This window comes from Physella acuta, unplaced genomic scaffold (genome assembly GCF_028476545.2).
Source record: "Physella acuta isolate Inbredline_101_S28 unplaced genomic scaffold, ASM2847654v3 ptg000866l, whole genome shotgun sequence".
Classification (NCBI taxonomy): domain Eukaryota; kingdom Metazoa; phylum Mollusca; class Gastropoda; family Physidae; genus Physella; species Physella acuta.
Genome location: NW_026732383.1, coordinates 244,629 through 262,191, shown reverse-complemented (window position 1 = coordinate 262,191; position 17,563 = coordinate 244,629). Strand labels below are relative to the sequence as shown.

The window sequence follows — 17,563 nt, the reverse complement described above, 5'->3', positions numbered from 1 at the left end:
GGATGTGTGAATTTAGGTACATTTTACAATGTGATGACCCAAATGTAGGTATAAATACAAGCTTTATTAACAAATTATAATGCTTTTTAACATGCAGGATATGAGCTTTACATTTGTTTTAAAATATAAGTGCTTTGATGTTAAACTCAACTTCTGGATACCCACAGAGACCCAGTACACAAAAGTACATTTTTTGGACCCCCCCCCATGTGGACATCATAAATGGATGTACCCCCAATGTAACACTGATGCTTATAAAAATTCTAACATATTTGTGTAACAAGACATGCTATCATGGTGTGGCAGATGAAGTGCAAGTTAATCAAGTGTTACTGTTCTGAGCTAGTATGCAATGCCCTTTAATTTTTCTTAAAGTGTTTAAACAACAAACACATATCTTTATTAACATTTATATTTTTAAATGGCTGAGCAAAGTTTAGCCAACAACAGCTAGTGTTGTATAAAAAGGTTAAGGAGAAAAAATGTTACTTTAAATGTTGCACTTTATCTGTAAACTTAATGGAACTTACTACAATTAACTAATCATAATTCCTGTAAATGCTACTTATTACTTTCTCTTAATTATATTTTTTAATACTTCTTTTTTAAAATAAAAACGCTCGCTTAACGGCTCATATGTCAAAAATATTGAATGTCAGAGTAACACTACTAGTGTTTAAAATATAACATAACGAGCCGACCCGCTATTTAGTTGTTTTATTTTCTACTTTTCAGTAATTCATAATTTGTGAATTCGACAGTACCAATGCTGCCACTGAATATATTTGCTTTAAAACACTAAGGACGATACCCCTTCTTTCCCCAACCCCTTCTCCCCTCCCCCCCTTGTGAAAGCAGCCTTCTCTTAGTTACCTCCCCTAAGTTTAAAGTTTCAAACTAAATTATCTGCCCCTAATAGCTGTTACTAAACATTTAGCGTGAACCACAGCTCACCAGACCATGTAGGGGTGGGGGTAGGGAGCGCGCTTACAGCTTGATGTTTTCTAGGGTCTCCAAGAATAGAATTATATATATAGATAGGTAACACTACAAAGTTTAAAACACTTTTTAGCACTTAAATTTTATAGGGTGAGTTAAAACTAATAGATCTATGAACTGGAAAATTTAGTGACCAAAATAGTCCCTAAGAAAAATTCCCATTTAAGTTGATCCATGTTAAAATGAGTCATGGTACTGAGGTTAATTTATTTTAACAGTACAGTTTTTTATTATTGCTATATGAGTTTTTCCCACTGAAAGCAGTGGTCACTAAATTTTCAGTGCAAAGAGGAATATTGATACATATAATTAGCCCATCTCAGAATTATGCAGACGATGCAAGTCTTTAAAAGAGGGAAAAAATATAAAACATTCAAGGTAAATTAAACCAAAGGAAATTAGAGTGAACTTCAATAACTAAAGATTAATTTTGTTATGCTTGTTTTGAAATACTATATTTCTTCTGTTTTACCATACACAATTAGCTTAGTCTTGTCCCATCCAGCCGCCCATCACTGATGGATACATGTCACAGGTGAAGGAAAGGTTCAAATTAATTTAGGCAATAATATCAGTAGAATGACATTAGGAAGCTTAAATCTAAATAGTTATTATAAATTTATGTTGAAAGTTAGTCACAATAATTTAGGAAAAAAAAAAAACCTGAGGAGATGAGCTGTTATGGATATAGTCAGGTACAATCTCCTCTTTTTGACAATTACATGTGCGAAATTCTCAGATTGCAATCAAATTCTCTATTGCCGAAATAATAATATGTTACTATATTTTTTTGTATTTCCACTATTAATTATTCCAACATATCACAGTAAATTTATTGAAATGGTTGTTTTATTATGTTGGGTATCAGAGATTGTTTTTAATTTTTAAGATTCTTTTTTTTAATTTTAAGCCAGTTTTAATGATAGTGTGATCTTGATCTATGAATTAATTAAATGATTTCCCATATGTCTAAAAAAAAATGGTTTTGTAAAAGAACCTAATAGAGCAATCAAGCCAGACAACAGGATTGCAATCGTTTTTTTAGTTTTCATTCTAAATTAAAATATAGATGAATTATTACATTTACATTACAGGCCTAGTTATAAATATCTCTCTCAATTATTCTAAGTTACAGAACAAAACCATTCTGTGAAAGATACATGATCGAAACAATTAGATATACAACCTTAAGCTTATTTACTTGATGTTTAAGATAAAACAAATTATAAGAATTTAAGTATAATCTATGGTCTAACATTAAATAAGTTGAACATATGAAAGTTTAGATAAGATGATTACTCACCTTCAATGCCTTCATGTAGGATTTTTAATTCTTTGCAGGTTTTGTCTACAGAGAAAAGTTTTTTAAAAGTATCATTGCAGTGATCTGCTTGGCACGACAAAACTTCACTTAAATCTGTGTCGAGCCAATACAACGTGTTGTTTTCAATGGCAAGAGAAGAGGGACTGGACAAATTCTGGTGATTTTTTAAAACTGTCTCACAATGGCCATCATAACTACAGTTGTTGATTCTTCGTAGCTTAGCATCAACCCAAAAGACTTTTCTGTTTTCATGATCTAAGGAAGATAATAATAATAACTAAAACAAATCAGTCAATCTTTAAAGAATAACAAACATAAAAACAGCTCATAAAAAGAGGCATTAGTTTTTCAAAAGCAGTTGGAACTGACTGCTGAGCTGTTAAGTCTACTAATGCCAACCAAAAGTCTCAAGCTAAGTACCGTATACAAAAACTTTTTTATTACATTTTTAAAAGATTTTTTTATTAAACCACAACAGTTCACAAGTGTTTAAAATTATTTAATAAAGCCACATGTAGAATGTCATCTCTATTGCTTTAAGGTTTGGAGACCTAGAGGGTTACAAAACAAATACAGACAAGCTGCAGTCATTCACAAACAGATGTCTATGACAGATCCTAAAGATAAGATGGCCTCACAAAATATCCAATAAAGACCTAGGGCAACACACCAAACACAGTCAACAGACATGAAAATTAAAGCCCAAAAAATTGGGATGGGTTGGGCATACACTGAGATGGGGAGAGGACAACATCACGAGGAAAGCATTGGACAGAATCCCCAGGGAAAGAGGAAAGTAGGTAATGAAGAAAATCCTGGAGGACAGTAGAAGATGCGGTGAGGACTGCCAGGCTTACGTGGGCGCAAATAAAGAGAGCTGTCCAAAACAGAGTCTGACGGAGAAGTGTGGCTGCAGCTGTTTGTTTCCCAGGGGCCACACAGGAACAAGTATACTGAAGTGTGTCAGCCCTAATTAGCAGCCTGTAGCATTAAAAACAAAGGTTGCAAAATCTATACTGAAACCAAGAGCATAATACAGAGCACACAGAGTTCCTTTATATACTAAGAGCTGTCCTAGGAGCTTAAGAGAAAATTTAGACAAATCATGTTAGCATTGATGATACATTTTTATTGTATAGTTTAAAAGGAATATATACACTATAATTAGCAGCTTTTAAAAAAGTAAGGTATGAGATTGTAATATTCATTAGTGTTTAATAAGACTTGTATAACTGAAATTTCATACAAATATCAAGAATTCTTAAATTGTTTTTTAAAGATATGTTATACAATGTGTGCCTTTCCTTGTCAGAGAAATTTAAAAATGTGAACACTTGTTTTAATATAGTCACCACTTTTACAAATTGCTCTTGACAACACCTATAACCATCATTTACAAATAGAATTAATTTTAAAAACACAAAAAAATATAACCTTCTATATCTAAGTCTATTTAAACTGACATTTATGTTTGATTTCAAAGATATTGGCTTATTGATTTTTCAAAGAATCTTAAAAAAAATTACCATGTGCCAAACTTTTGGGCCACTTGATGTTTTCATCTGTCACAACAGACCAATTTTTCATAAGAATGTTGTACTTGACAATTTTAGGACTATGGGTCTTCAATGAAATAAACAATATCCTGAAAAATAAAAATTCTGAAGGAATAACATTCAAGAGAACCTAATAATACATTTTTAATGAATGTAATGCATATTTCACTTGTAATGTGTGCTCTTCCTCCTACACAACAATTGGCTAAGTTCAGTATGGCTGTAACTTAACAATTAAAGAAGTATTTAAAATGATGTAGTACAAGTGAAGAAGAGTGACAGGGAAAAATAAAATAATAAACTCAATTTAACAATTGGCTTAGTTCATCTGTCTGTAACTTGATATAATTAGGCAATCGAGTTTAAAGGTGTTTCAATGGTACCACACAGTGAATCAAGGCTACTCAAATTGGATGAAATAGATCATTTTGCCATTCCATGTTGTTTCATGAAACTACATTCTTTAGAGTGCAAAGGTGAGTAATAAATGTTCAAATGACTTTCTGCCTTATGGGGAAAAAATAGTTATTTCTTGAGCACATCATGCATGTGGTGCTTAAAAAAAACTCTAGACAATACAGATCATGGACAATGTATAGATAGATCTGATGCTGGAATTTTTAAAAAATTACTGTGCAGTTTATATATAAAAATGAAAGTATGTGTTTTATGCATTTTCACACCCTATATCCGATCACTATGATACTTTGGGAAGTTGCTCAGAATACACCAGGGAATGTTTCTGCTATTTAAATTACATAGGGGCGATGCAAAGGGAGTAGGGGGAAGTTTTGCTTTTAAAGAAAACCTAAAGTGTCAACCTAAAACTAACTTTTAACTAAAAAATATCATGAATTGGTGTTAAATTAGACTAGATATTACTTCTTAAATACTGGGTGTAAATGATGTATTAATCATGTACATTATAGATTTAAAACTAAAAGAAACAAAAGTGTTCCAACAGTTTAAAATCATCCACTCACTTCTGGTAAGCGTCTACAGTCATATCCTCTGGGTCTTGAAGCTCACTAATATTTTCTAAATCGCCTGAAGAACCACCTGAATTTAAATATTTATAAGTCCTATTTGTATAGTAGTAAATAGTCCCATCAACCTCGTCTTGTGCCATGCATGTTATGTTAGATTGTTCATTAACCTTCTCCACAATTGATGAATCGGTTCCAGTTCTTGGATTCTGGCTAAAACAGGAATAAATCAGTACTTTTAAAATACATTATACATTGGTCTATTTAAATTGATGGGTTGATTAAATTTGTTGTCACTTTTTAATTATACAACGGAAGAGTGTACTTTTAACATACAAAGAAGTGAAATGCTAAAGTAAACACTAAGACCAGGACAAAAATAAGACATCAGAATACTTGACAATTTATACAATTTTAAACCATTTATTATGCATGAGTGTGGAAGTTCTTGTCATAAATGTCAAATCCTGTCAGCCAATGATAACAAAGTCTGCTTGGGATTTTAAAAGTTTAAAAAGCAGATGAGTTTGTGATAAAGAGATGCCTGGTTCAAAGATGTTTACATAGCTTCTTTTTCTTCGTTCTTAATTTTTTTTAGTGTTGGGAGGGATCGAGCCTTATCTGCCAGAGGGTTTGAACTCGAGACTTTTTTCGAATTTATCAACCATGAGCTTTGCCGAATCGACCATGCTTCCATCACAATTAAGGATTACGTGTCAACTGATCATGCGTCATTGACTCAGATTTCAGCCTGCTTTTGTTTTTGGATTTGCTTCCATAGCCTTTGTCCAACCAAGAACAAACTACAAGGCAGCAGTTGTTTGATTTTGGAGTTGTCTCTCCTAGAAGAGTGGCTGTCCCCAGCTAACAAGCCTCATCTGCCCGAGGGTTCGAACTCGAGACTTTTCGGTTTAGCAACCATGAGCTTTACAGACTCCACCACGCTGACCCCTGTTTACATAGCAATTAGTTGTTTAAAAAAACCCAAAGAAACATAAAAACTTTTTCAACATAAACTATTTTCATGTCACTACTATCTCTGTCAATATTGAAAAGGTTGCAAATTAATGTATACTAATTTCAGAAGCACTTGGGAAAACAATAGACAGACAAATATTTACCATTAACGCAAGTTAATCAAATTATCTACAAGTTTTTAAAAAAGTGATAATTAATTATGTTTAAGTTTTTAAAAGTATAGGTGCTAGCTGGCTGACTGAGGAAAAAATATGTATGTTTATGTTCAGCTGTACCCCATGCAAAAGTACAAGTAGTGAATGAACTTTACCTGCAGATAATACTGGTTTCTTTTATCGAACACACTGGTTTAGTCTGTAGTTCTTGATAAACAGGATTTCCAAATGCATCATACACATACGTCTGATTGCAATTCAACAGTAGCTTTTGGTCTGAAGCTAGGAAAATAGTAAATCAAAACATTATGGGTGACATGCAGTATAAAATAAATTTTAAAAATAAATATGAATTGAACTATGGCTTTACACACCAATTTTGTGGAAAGATTGTGTACCAGTTTTACATTGCTACACAAAATGTTCTTTTAGTAATAACATTATTGACCACTAATAAGACCGTTTAAAGACAAATACAAGTTTCAATTTTTAAAGCTTAATCTAAATGACATTTAAACAGATACAAGTCCAACTTGTTAAATGAAGGACAGTGTCGTGTTAGGGGTTTTCAAATATTTGGGGTTTTTTTTTGGGTGCTTTGTGATGTTGCAGTTAAGTAAAGATGCAACTTGAGTTAGTCTATGCCTTATCTAAAAAATAGGGGTCTACCACAAATTCCTCAAAGACACATGCCAGATTGTGACTAATTCTGAAACTGAAAGCCACTTGATCAAAAAATGTCAACAGTATAGATTACCAAATAGACATTCATAATCAATTGAAATTTCGATAAACATCTAAGCAAAAAGGAAAAAAAATATTACCACGCAGACATTCTTAAGTAATTTGTATTTGCTACATAAAAAGTGTAAAAACATATTTTCTATTCTTTCTTTGAAACAGGACAAAAATACCATTTTTGTTATCTCAGGTTTTTACAATGAATTTTACTTTCTTAATTCAGTTACTGCCTAGCTTCGCTTAGGTTTTCAAAAAAACATTTGAGAATTTAAATGATTAATTAATTGGTGATTGGCTGTTATGTGGAGTGCTTAGGGCCTAAGTTTATACAGTCTGAGTAATTATTTCATGTCATGCAAATGTGGGTGGAGTATTCACAAACTTATTACTCGCAAGGTTATTAGACAGGGATGTGACCAGACCAGGGAAAAAAAATTAGGAAATTTTCTTCGGACAAGAACTCAATATGTTTTATCTATTTTTTTAATCGCAAAGCAGTCTCACGCCATTACTGTTCTAATTAATCGTTTAATATAGCTAATATTATAAATAAAAGAAGTTTATGTTACTCTAAAATGACATTGAAAGTCTTGTCAAATTGCAATTTAATGTTCCACTTATAAACAACTTTTTTTTTAAAAATTACAATTCCAATGTAACAAAAGTGGCAATTAAGTTCAACATTTAGCTAATTTAAAGTGTACTAATGTAGTCTAATTACACTTTTGTTTTCAATTTTAAATTATGCCTTATATTCTTTTAAAGATTGGCATGGTAAAAATGTTAGTCTTCAACTGTAAAATGCCTAGATTCAGATTAATTGTAATTTGAAAGTTTTGGGTTCAGGTGATGGAAAATGAAATTGACCAGATTAGCTGAAATTAGAAAGGGTCTGATATGTGAACCAAAGTTAACCATTTCGATAGCCAAACCACATTATTTTTTTTTTTTTTTGGAATGGCTTAACTGTAAATTGTTTGAGGTCATCCATAAATGACGTCACGTTTTTTTTTTTACGATTTTTACCTACCCTCTCCTCTCTATCACAAAAGACAGACCCCTCCCCCTAAAATGACGTCACACCTCAGCCAACAACTGCTCCCCCCTCCTCAATATTGAATTTGAATTTTTTTTTTAAACATCTATTTTTTTTTCTAAAATATTGACTGAGCTCGACCAACGTAGGGTATTTTAATTAATTTATATTACAATTTTTAAAAAGTTTATTAAAACGCGTAATAGCGGCTAAAATTCAGTTTATAACATTACTTTTTTAAAATAAAAAAATATGACGTCACACTATCTGACCCCCTCCCCCTCATTACAAGTCACAAAATTACGGATCCCCCCCCCCCACTACGAGTGTGACGTTGTTTATGGAAGACCCCTTATTAATAACAGTCCATGTTGTATTTTTTCTTCGGAGTCACGTTGAGTTCAGTTTTTTTTTTTAATCTGTAGGCCTATAGCATAGGTATTGCAGGAACAGCTATTTGAAATTACTGTGACGTCATTTTAATTTTTTTTCCCCACAAGCAGTACCAAACATGTACTTGGGGGTCAAGGTGAGGTCACAAGCGCCACGGTTGCTACAAGGGGGGGGGGGTTGTCTAATCCTCATAGTCGCCTTTTGCAAGGATTTTAATATTAATTTTAGATAGCTAAATAAAATAAAATCAGAGAGAAACTGTAGATTTGGGTGGGTTAAAATACAGAAAGATAAATTAGGCTATATCGATAGCTAGATTACCAGGCTAGGGAGATGCGAGTTTCATTTGAAGAAAGGCATTATTTTAGAGTACTTTTTCCCGTGTTTTTGATATAGAATCTATATTCAACTGATATCAGCGGAAAATTTGGACCAAAAAATTCGGCAAAAATGAAATCAGCGGAGGAAAATTGCAGCTGAAACGGAAAAAAACGGATTTCCGCTCAAATTCGGAAAACTCACATCCCTGTATTAGAACTGCAATAATTACTCAGAATTTTTTTATTACTTTAATGAGTTAGACCCTATTTTCCCTGTACAAAGACCAAATAACTTTTTCACAAACAATTGTTTTATATAAGAAAATACAGCATCTGAACAAATCTAACGACCCTAAGGGGTTTTCCGATGGGAATAAAGTTTTTTTGTTACCTTTCAGGGTTGGTCTACGACCTCACAAAATATTAGGGTTTCATTCCTCAATTTATTTATATATATCTCAAAAAGGAGAAGTTCACTCGCGGTCATTATTTAACCCTCGTCGAGGGCTTTGAGTCTGACCAACAATTTTTCTATACAGCTTAGTCATCTATCTATAGAGGTGCATGCAAAAAATTAGTAAGATGCACAGAGGTTAAGGGAAGTACGACAGATCAATTGTGACCACTTTAGGAAGTTTTCCCAGATATGCCAAGTTTTTTATGACACCCCTTGGCATGCTTCTACCACCGTACAAAATATCAAGGGAATCATTCAGTTTAATATTTTTTTTATATATAGCTCATTTGAGGCGCCGGTCAGTCGAGGTCAGTTTTAGCCCCCTCTTTGTTGACTCTGCGGCCAACCGGCACCAGCCCCCATGTTCTATTGCCCCAAGGCAGGGCCTGCCAAATTTGAAGAGACCAGGAAGTGCCCTATCAGGCACCCGACCACTTTGCATTATATATATAGATTGCTTCAACACATTGTCTAAACAAGGTGCAATAAATGGCGATCAAACAATTGACTACACTTAGGTTTTAAGTGGCCGCCAGAACGCACCTCATTCTTTTGAGACATGAACATCACACAAGTCAAACATAAGATAAATAAGACAAACGCGCCACTTTTCAAAGTTGCAAGATGGTGCCGTGTCATAAACGCTATATAACCACAGCAACAAGGCTAAACAAGGTTTTAAAAATAACTTTGTACACTTGCTTTTGTACACTTGCGAGAAAGGTGGAAAGGGATATAAGCAGCAAAAATGCTCCAGAGTCGTGATAATAAAAACGATTTCCATTATGCCAAAAATTTTAAGTTTAAACAGTCTTGATTTTTTTTAATAAACTGCACACCTAGAAATTTGAAAACTAGAATTTTCTAATCCAGAAAATAAAAAAATCCCGAAAAAGTTGCACCCCCGTTTTCATCATAGTTGAGGATTGTAGTGACAAAAAATCATTGAAAATACAAAACTCTCATTGTTTTTATTACCTGGATGTTGTATACAATTTTAAGTCTGAAGGTGGGGGTGATTGGGGGTAGTGGTGATATATCATCACAGAAGAGTGTCTCATGTGCTGGCTATAACACCAATGGTAACACAACAGTTATTACTTACATGCCAGTGCATCTCCAAACAATACCAAAATAAATAAGCCAAAATTCATCCTGCAAAAAAAAAAAAAAGATAAATTGTAAGAGAATTCATGAGCAACAAATGCTTTTATTAAAGAAAAAGATTTTTTGCCACAGCATCTCCACCTGGTTGGCAAAAGATAGATCTGCGCATACGCAGTGACCTTAATAGCTGAGCTAGGGTTATGGCTACGTTTTGGGGTTAGGGATAAGGTTAGGTGTGTGTCTTGACCTCTGCGGAAGCCCTGAGTCCGACTTACCGAACTTCTTGGATTTGATGGAATCCACTGTTCTAAACTCTTTTGATTTTCTTTTTTTTTCATTCTTTTCGGCTTCCTCTGGAACACTTCGTCAACTCACTTGATTTTTATAAAGATCAAACCCTAATAATCCAGCCTCCCCTGCTATATTTTAAACAATTTTCTTCTTGACTTATTTGATCTCTTTCTCTTCCTCTTTCCCCGTGGACTTTACACAAGAACCTGCTTAGTGATTTTTTTCTTCTTCCTTTCTGATATTGTGACCTAACCACCACCTTTTCACTCCCCACTGTCTGTATTCTAGCACCGAGTCATACAGTAAAAGAGATGTTATATTTAGCTATAGATTCTAATGGAATTTTTTTTAACAATGCATTTGAATTCCACATTTACTTAGAAATACACATTTTACTGCTGCTGATTCTAATTTGAATGTCATAGGCGGTGCCATTATAATTAAGCGTTATTACTGGTGCCATTATAATTATGCGTTATTACTGCTTTTTCAACCAGTACAATTTGTTCTGCATTTGTTGTTGACTATGTGCAAGAACGCAGCGCAATCCAAGACATTGAGCTGTTTCATTATACAATCAACCAGTCAACGAAATACCCAAGTTGTACTCCAATGCGTAAAATAAATGATTCTGATAATTTGCTATTGTATGACCTTAATCCAACTATGTAACATATCATAGCAGAGACTGTTCCGAAGATAAAACATAAAAAGACTGCCTTAAAAAGTTAAATGATTTAGCACCTGCTACAAGCTTCCCTCTAAAATCAAATGAGGTTTGCTTTTTTCTGACATTACTAATAATTTTTTAAAGGATAATGCATGTTAAGGGGATTTTAATTGGCGCCGTTTTAGGGAAAAAAAATAATACATCGTAATTATTAAATAATTTCCAGATTGTCGCACACACACACATATATTGGGGGGGGGGGGGGGGGGGGGGTTCCGTCAAACTGAAAGTTTGCCCCGGGCGCCGGGAGGGGTCGCTACACCTCTGGATAGAAATTGTGATTTGTGGTGGGGAGAGGTTGAGTAGAACTAAGCGATGTGATTTTGAGATGGGTCATTTGTTTTTTTTTTGTGAAAACTGGGTTCATGACACGTCATAAATTGGTGATCCATTTTGTCATTGGGGACAATAGAAGTGTCAAAAAATGTAAAAAGCATGTCGAGTTGCATTTCTTGAACCCCACCTTCTCATCCCCCAGTTAGCACATTGTCACCAAGCTAACGATCACGCGTGACGTCATGTTAAGCTAATTTTATAGAAAAAAAAAGCACTGCAGTTTTGACACTTAAGCGCCTTTTAATTTAATTATTGATGTTGGTATTCAATTAAACAGCCCCTCACCCATCTATTTAATTAATTATTTCTGCAATCTTGCTGTTTGGTGACTTTCAGCTCTTTAAAAGTATATTAAGCTCCCATGGTATCCAGTATAGAACTAGACTTTACATTAAGCTCCAAAAGAAGCTTGGTGACAACAGGATGCCCATCCGATTTTGAAGCTGCTCTGCGCATTATAAAAAGCACAATAAACACAAGATGACAAGAAAAAATTTCCTTAAAAGACGGAACATTACTCACAAAATCAAATTAAAGTATTTACGGCATCTTACAAACCACAATAGCCTAATGGTGCTCTAATGTGGTTTGTGGGACCCGGGACCCATGCGGATGGCCATATTCCTAACGCCCCGCATTAGATGCGACATCATTTTCGGCAGGCATTTGGTGGCAAGTCTTTTTCACTGGATAATGTGTTGAGGCCTTTTTGCCAAACTTGCAGGCTTGCAACATTTATGATGCTTTGTTTTGAGCAAGGTATACGTATACTAATGCTTATTTATGGTTATTTTGATAGAGCATTTTAGAGGTTCCCCACAATGACCTAGGTATAGTTTTCCCCGTTCACCTCCTTTCTTTACATATCTTGTGAATTTTGCAGAGCGTACTGTTCCAGAAATGATCGAGTAGATGAAGCTGGACCCCAGTAGCTGCTAGCGGGCAGATGATGTTTTTGGACAGAAGATAGTGGCTGATACGGTTCACTAGTATCTGTTGGTTGAGAGGGACAATAGGCTCCTGCATGCTATCCTGTCTGTGCTGTTACAGTCTACGCAGGATGTTATGGAGCGGCAGATATCCCCTTATTTGACTGGTAGCTATTCTAACCCTTCTGAGGAAGTTTTAAAATGGACTCAACAACTCCTGCCCACAACATCCATGCTGGGATTGATGAACTTCCTGATGCGCCAAGCTCTAAACGCCACTGGGTTTTCTGGATTTTAAGGTGAAGGCAAAGCTGAACTCAACCCTTCAGTGGCTGGAAAGGAAGTCAGAAGCAGAGCAGCAGAGGCTGATTAGCTTTGCCATAACCTGAGGTGCCAGCTTGTATGAGGAGGAGATTGACAGGCGACAGACTGAAGCATTTAAGAAAAGGGAGAAAAAAGGTTCTCTTCAGGACAAGGAAGTGCTGAAGGCTTTGTTACTGCAGATCATGAACAGTTTGCCAGGGTAGATACCAGACAGAAGAATTTTCTGCAGCAAGTCCTAGAGGGACAGGACTTGGCTGGTAAGGACTAAAATCACTTCAGAAGGGTTTTGAATCATTAATTGTTAGTGGTGAGTTATTCATGTTATTAGATTTGTTGAAACACCCAGCTATTGAATTGTTTTAATCAGCTCAATGACAATAGTCATTACTTGATTTCTGCAGTATTGACTGTAGGTAATTAGTCATAGGAAAAATGTAGCCTACATTTTTAAAAATAAAGCATAACATCAAACAGAAACAAGCCTGCACAATCATTAATGCAAATTTACATAAAGGAAACACCCCTGATTCATAATTTATCATTAGAATTCAAAATTTTTTTGCAAACATATTTTATAAAATTTTCATTTTTGTTTCCCACTAGTTTCATTTTTTACAGAGATTATATTAGATCGAAGTGTCTATTCACAGTCGACTGTGAATAGCCGTATTGGGGCTATTCACAGTCGTAATCACGTGACCGTTTTTGATAGATTTAATGTTAAAAATACCCAACTAGGCATGAAGATGTGTGGTTGAGCGGTCATTGGGAGTGGCTGCCGTGCCAGAAGGTGTGGGTGCAAATCCATCAGATGCCCTATTTCTATGACTTTTAATCTATGCCTTTCATTCTTAAAATCAAAATATTTTTTCAGTTACTTATGTTACTCATCGAAGGGTTACTATTTACTTTTGTTAATTTTTTTGTGACGTTATTGTTGGCATATCAGCAAAAAAAAAAAAAAAAAAAGGGAGAGGAAAAAACACAAAAGTGTGATGGAAACTGTGAATTATAGCTGATTATATTCTAGTGTATAGATTTAGAGTGCATAATTGATCAACTATGACCTACGGAGCCTGTAGCAGATATGTCTGATATGAGCCTAAAAGCTAAACTAAACTTTAATTGTAATAACTTTTTTATAACAAAATAAAAATAGCACTGCTCTCTTAATCTATACCTCATTCCCCAGTCACAATAAATGCTTTTATTATGTTAAGATATTATTCACAGTCGTATTTAGCATGAAATGACAGCCGACTGTGAATAGCCGTATTGGGGCTATTCACAGTCGGCTGGGAATAGCCCCAATACGGCTATTCCCAACCGGCTGGGAATAGCCTTGGCCATATTAGATACATTTTTGTAGGGTTGTCGGTATCGGCCGAGATCGCGGTAAAAACATGACCCGAAATCGCCCATTACTTTCTGATAATGATACCGGGCGCACGAGATTTGGTTTTGCATACTAATAAGTTTTTAATTTATGGTAATTAATGAAGTTTAAAAGGTCATTTCCTAATGTTAAATGAAAAGTAGAATGGTTTTCCCATTGTTTTGATGGCTTAGCGATCTGATTGCACGCTGTCTCTGCCTTGGTCTTCCCCCTGTATGAAGGCTAGTTTCAAATACGTTGGAATCACGATTTTTTAAAAGGTTATTCTAGATGAGTGAAGATTACTGAGCAGACATATCTTATATATGTGGAAATAATATTTGTTTTTGGATATTTTGACTCTGACATTAGATATACTCGTTTAGAGGTGGTCACTGTATGTAGGTCGCGTTGCCACCATTGTTATATTTTTTCATCCCGATCTTCCTGCCTTTAAGTTTGATCAACTAACAACAGCATTCTTATGAAATGTGCAAACAAATCTCCTAATTTTTTATTTTAAAATATATTTACATACCCATCTTTAATTTTTTCAGTTCTAGTTCTAGTTTTGCAGAATGTTTTTCCTAAAATCCAATTTTGTCAGACTAGACTGACAAGAGTCAGACCTAGATCTAGGTTACCTGTCTGTTGCTATACACTAGCATTGTGCTAACTGTAATTTTAAGTATTCAAGTTCTACTTACCCTTAGATATAGTTATATGCTGAAAATCAGAATCCATACACAATTCACACATAAAAACATTGATCTGATAACTTCATTTAAATTATTACAAAATGGCTTATGGGCTCTACTTCACCTGCCCAAAATAACAAGGCAGTTATATACACATTACAGTGTTCAAGTCATTTAGATTTCTGACTATGTAGTTCTTACATTCACTGTATTTATATAAAATATTGCTTTAGAAACATTTTCATATTTGCGCAGCAGTTTTATAACAAAATGGCTTAAAGATGGACTCTACTTCACCTGCCCAAAATAATGAGGCAATTATAATATTATATGCACATAACAGTGTTCAAGTCATTTACTTTAGATTTCAAACTTTGTAGTTCTTTCATTTGCTGTATTTATATAAAATATGGCTTTAGAAACATTTTCATATTTGCGCAGCACACAGTTTTTTGGGGTTATGGGAGGAAGCCAACACAAAAATATAAGTTCTGTATTATTTTTATTCATTTCAACAGCATTTACAAGTTCTATATATCATTCTAGCTAAACTCTGCAAATATGAACAAAATACAACTGCAATTAAAATAACTAGGCCCTATGCTCAATTTATTCAGGTATACCATGACTTGTCACAATTGGCCAATGCAAAAACAAGGGGATTCCACCCCTCACAAAAAAAAAAAAACTATTTGAGCTAGACAAAAAATCTTTTTTGTTTTGTTTTCATTTTGTTGAGCTCTACAAGAATATGTAATTTTTATTTTTATATGATGATTAGTGCTTTTTTACCAAAATCCCTAATTTTTGAACAGAAAAAAAATTATTTCTCCTCTCCTGTTGAAGCTAGAAATATAAATTTGGTACCAATGGAATTCTTAATCCTTCCTCTAACTAACTCATATGATTTTAAGATTAAATACTCAAAAATTAATTTTGAATGCTACAACCTAATCTAGATCTAGTAGATCTAGAATCTAGATCTAGGTCTAGAGTCTAGCTAGATCTTAAATCTTATCTAACTAATTTTTAATCTAGGCTAGGCCTAATTCAGAATTCTAATCCTATGCTACTAAAATCGACCTGTCCTAATTTAGTAATTTGATAGTGGATACAATACTCACAATATTTCTAGAATTGATGATGTTGTTTATTACTTTTATTAGTAAATTCGGTCTTTAAAGGGCAGAATATTTTTTAAAAAAATGCTTTGAAGGCCTGCCTTTAGGTCTATCTCAATCAATTTTCATACGAATATATAAATAAAAAGGGAAGCTACTCTAAATAAATTTTTTTTAAATGGCTGCTTTTTTAGCAGCTAGATCTATTAATAGCAATACTATCTCAGTATCTGGAACAGGGTTGATAGTTGATAAAAATTATTTTCAGGATATTTAAATTGATTTAACCATAAATGGTGTTCTATTATTCAACTATCTCTATTATTTTATTAAAATATACAAAAATATACTCATATTGTCACTTTTTGAGTGCTCAAGTTGGCCTAACTCACCTGTAAGATTTTACTACAACTACACGAGGGCCCATGCGAGTTTTGTTGTCTTATTTTTATAGTTACTTCCCCTAACAAACAGCTGGGGCCCTTTAAAAATCTCGATCCTACTTACTATTTTGCACAAAATAACGACAGGGTTGTATTAATGGGACTAAATGCTGCAACACGATACCAATTTTATGTTTATAGGATCAACGGTTCTCTAGATATGACGGTTTTAGTGTAAAAAAATACTTTAACATTTTTTTTTTAAAAACCACGTTTTTCTTGTGGACTAAAAGTAGAAAATAATTTTTTCTTCCGACCCTAGGGGATCTACCAATGACTGCTCGTAGATTTTGTGCTTCCTCGAGCTGTGCAGGTTCTTGTGATGACTGTTCATACATTTGATGACAAAAAACGTGGGTACGTTCACCATCAAATTTCCCGACCCATCTGCCCGACCCACGTTTTTTGTCATCAAATGTCCTCAATTTTAGGGTCCTTGGGGCGTAATTTAATTAAGCTAATTTAGGTCTCTAATTGCTAGTTTTTATGATTGCATCTGAAATTGTTAGGCGAAAATAGCCTGCATGCCGAATTTCAGATCTCTAGAGCAATCAGAAGTGGGCTAATTTTCGTTGTCAATTTTAACAACAAACAAACGCGAAGCTGAGTTAAAAAAAACGTGGTAAAAATGCGGGGACAACAAAGCCTATGGAGAATGAAAACAAAGATTGGGTCACGTTGCGAGTATGTATGATAGAATATAGAAAAACGGCGAATGGAAAATAACTCTGCATAGGTGCACAATGCATTTACAATTGTATCTCTATAAAATTTAAAAATTAGCCAAACTGAAACAATTATTTTGGCTTAATTTTCTTAGTTATTGTAGCAACTAAACCCATGCATTTCTAAATATTTTGCTAGTATTACCAAACTTACCAGAGTTTCTTCCAGGCAAATCTCGGGGGGGGGGGGGGGGGGGAGACGACGACGACACACGAACGGGGACAGGCTAACTTGAGCACATGCTTACATCTAGATCTGACCTAGATCTTCAATTTTGATCAGTTTTATGAACCATTTTGATAAATAAAATTATTATTATGAGACTTCCAGCTCTCGATTGCGAGTAAAGTTACTGGACGTGGGGGTACCATATGCCGTACACTGTAGAGTACAGGACTTCAGACTTCAGGAGTGAGTGCCTAGACCTCTGTTAGTAGCAAGTAAATTGGCCACATGTATATATACACATCTAACACAAAGAGGTTAATTAAACCAAAGAAGCAGATTTTTTTTCTGCCCATTTATCTTCTTGCTCAAG

At 34.3% G+C, this 17,563-nt stretch overlaps 1 protein-coding gene across 1 annotated transcript; it reads right to left on the bottom strand.

Annotated features, from left to right (window-relative positions):
- Positions 1-1,308: 1,308 nt before the first annotated feature.
- Positions 1,309-16,280, bottom strand: LOC131952329 (low-density lipoprotein receptor-related protein 4). Its single transcript, XM_059314946.1, has 7 exons — positions 16,249-16,280; positions 10,051-10,100; positions 6,154-6,280; positions 4,863-5,078; positions 3,850-3,968; positions 2,303-2,578; positions 1,309-1,343 (listed from the first exon to the last, which is right to left on the bottom strand). The coding sequence occupies exons 2-7, from the start codon at positions 10,097-10,099 to the stop codon at positions 1,309-1,311; spliced, it is 822 nt and encodes a 273-aa protein (XP_059170929.1). The 5' UTR covers position 10,100; positions 16,249-16,280.
- Positions 16,281-17,563: the final 1,283 nt, after the last annotated feature.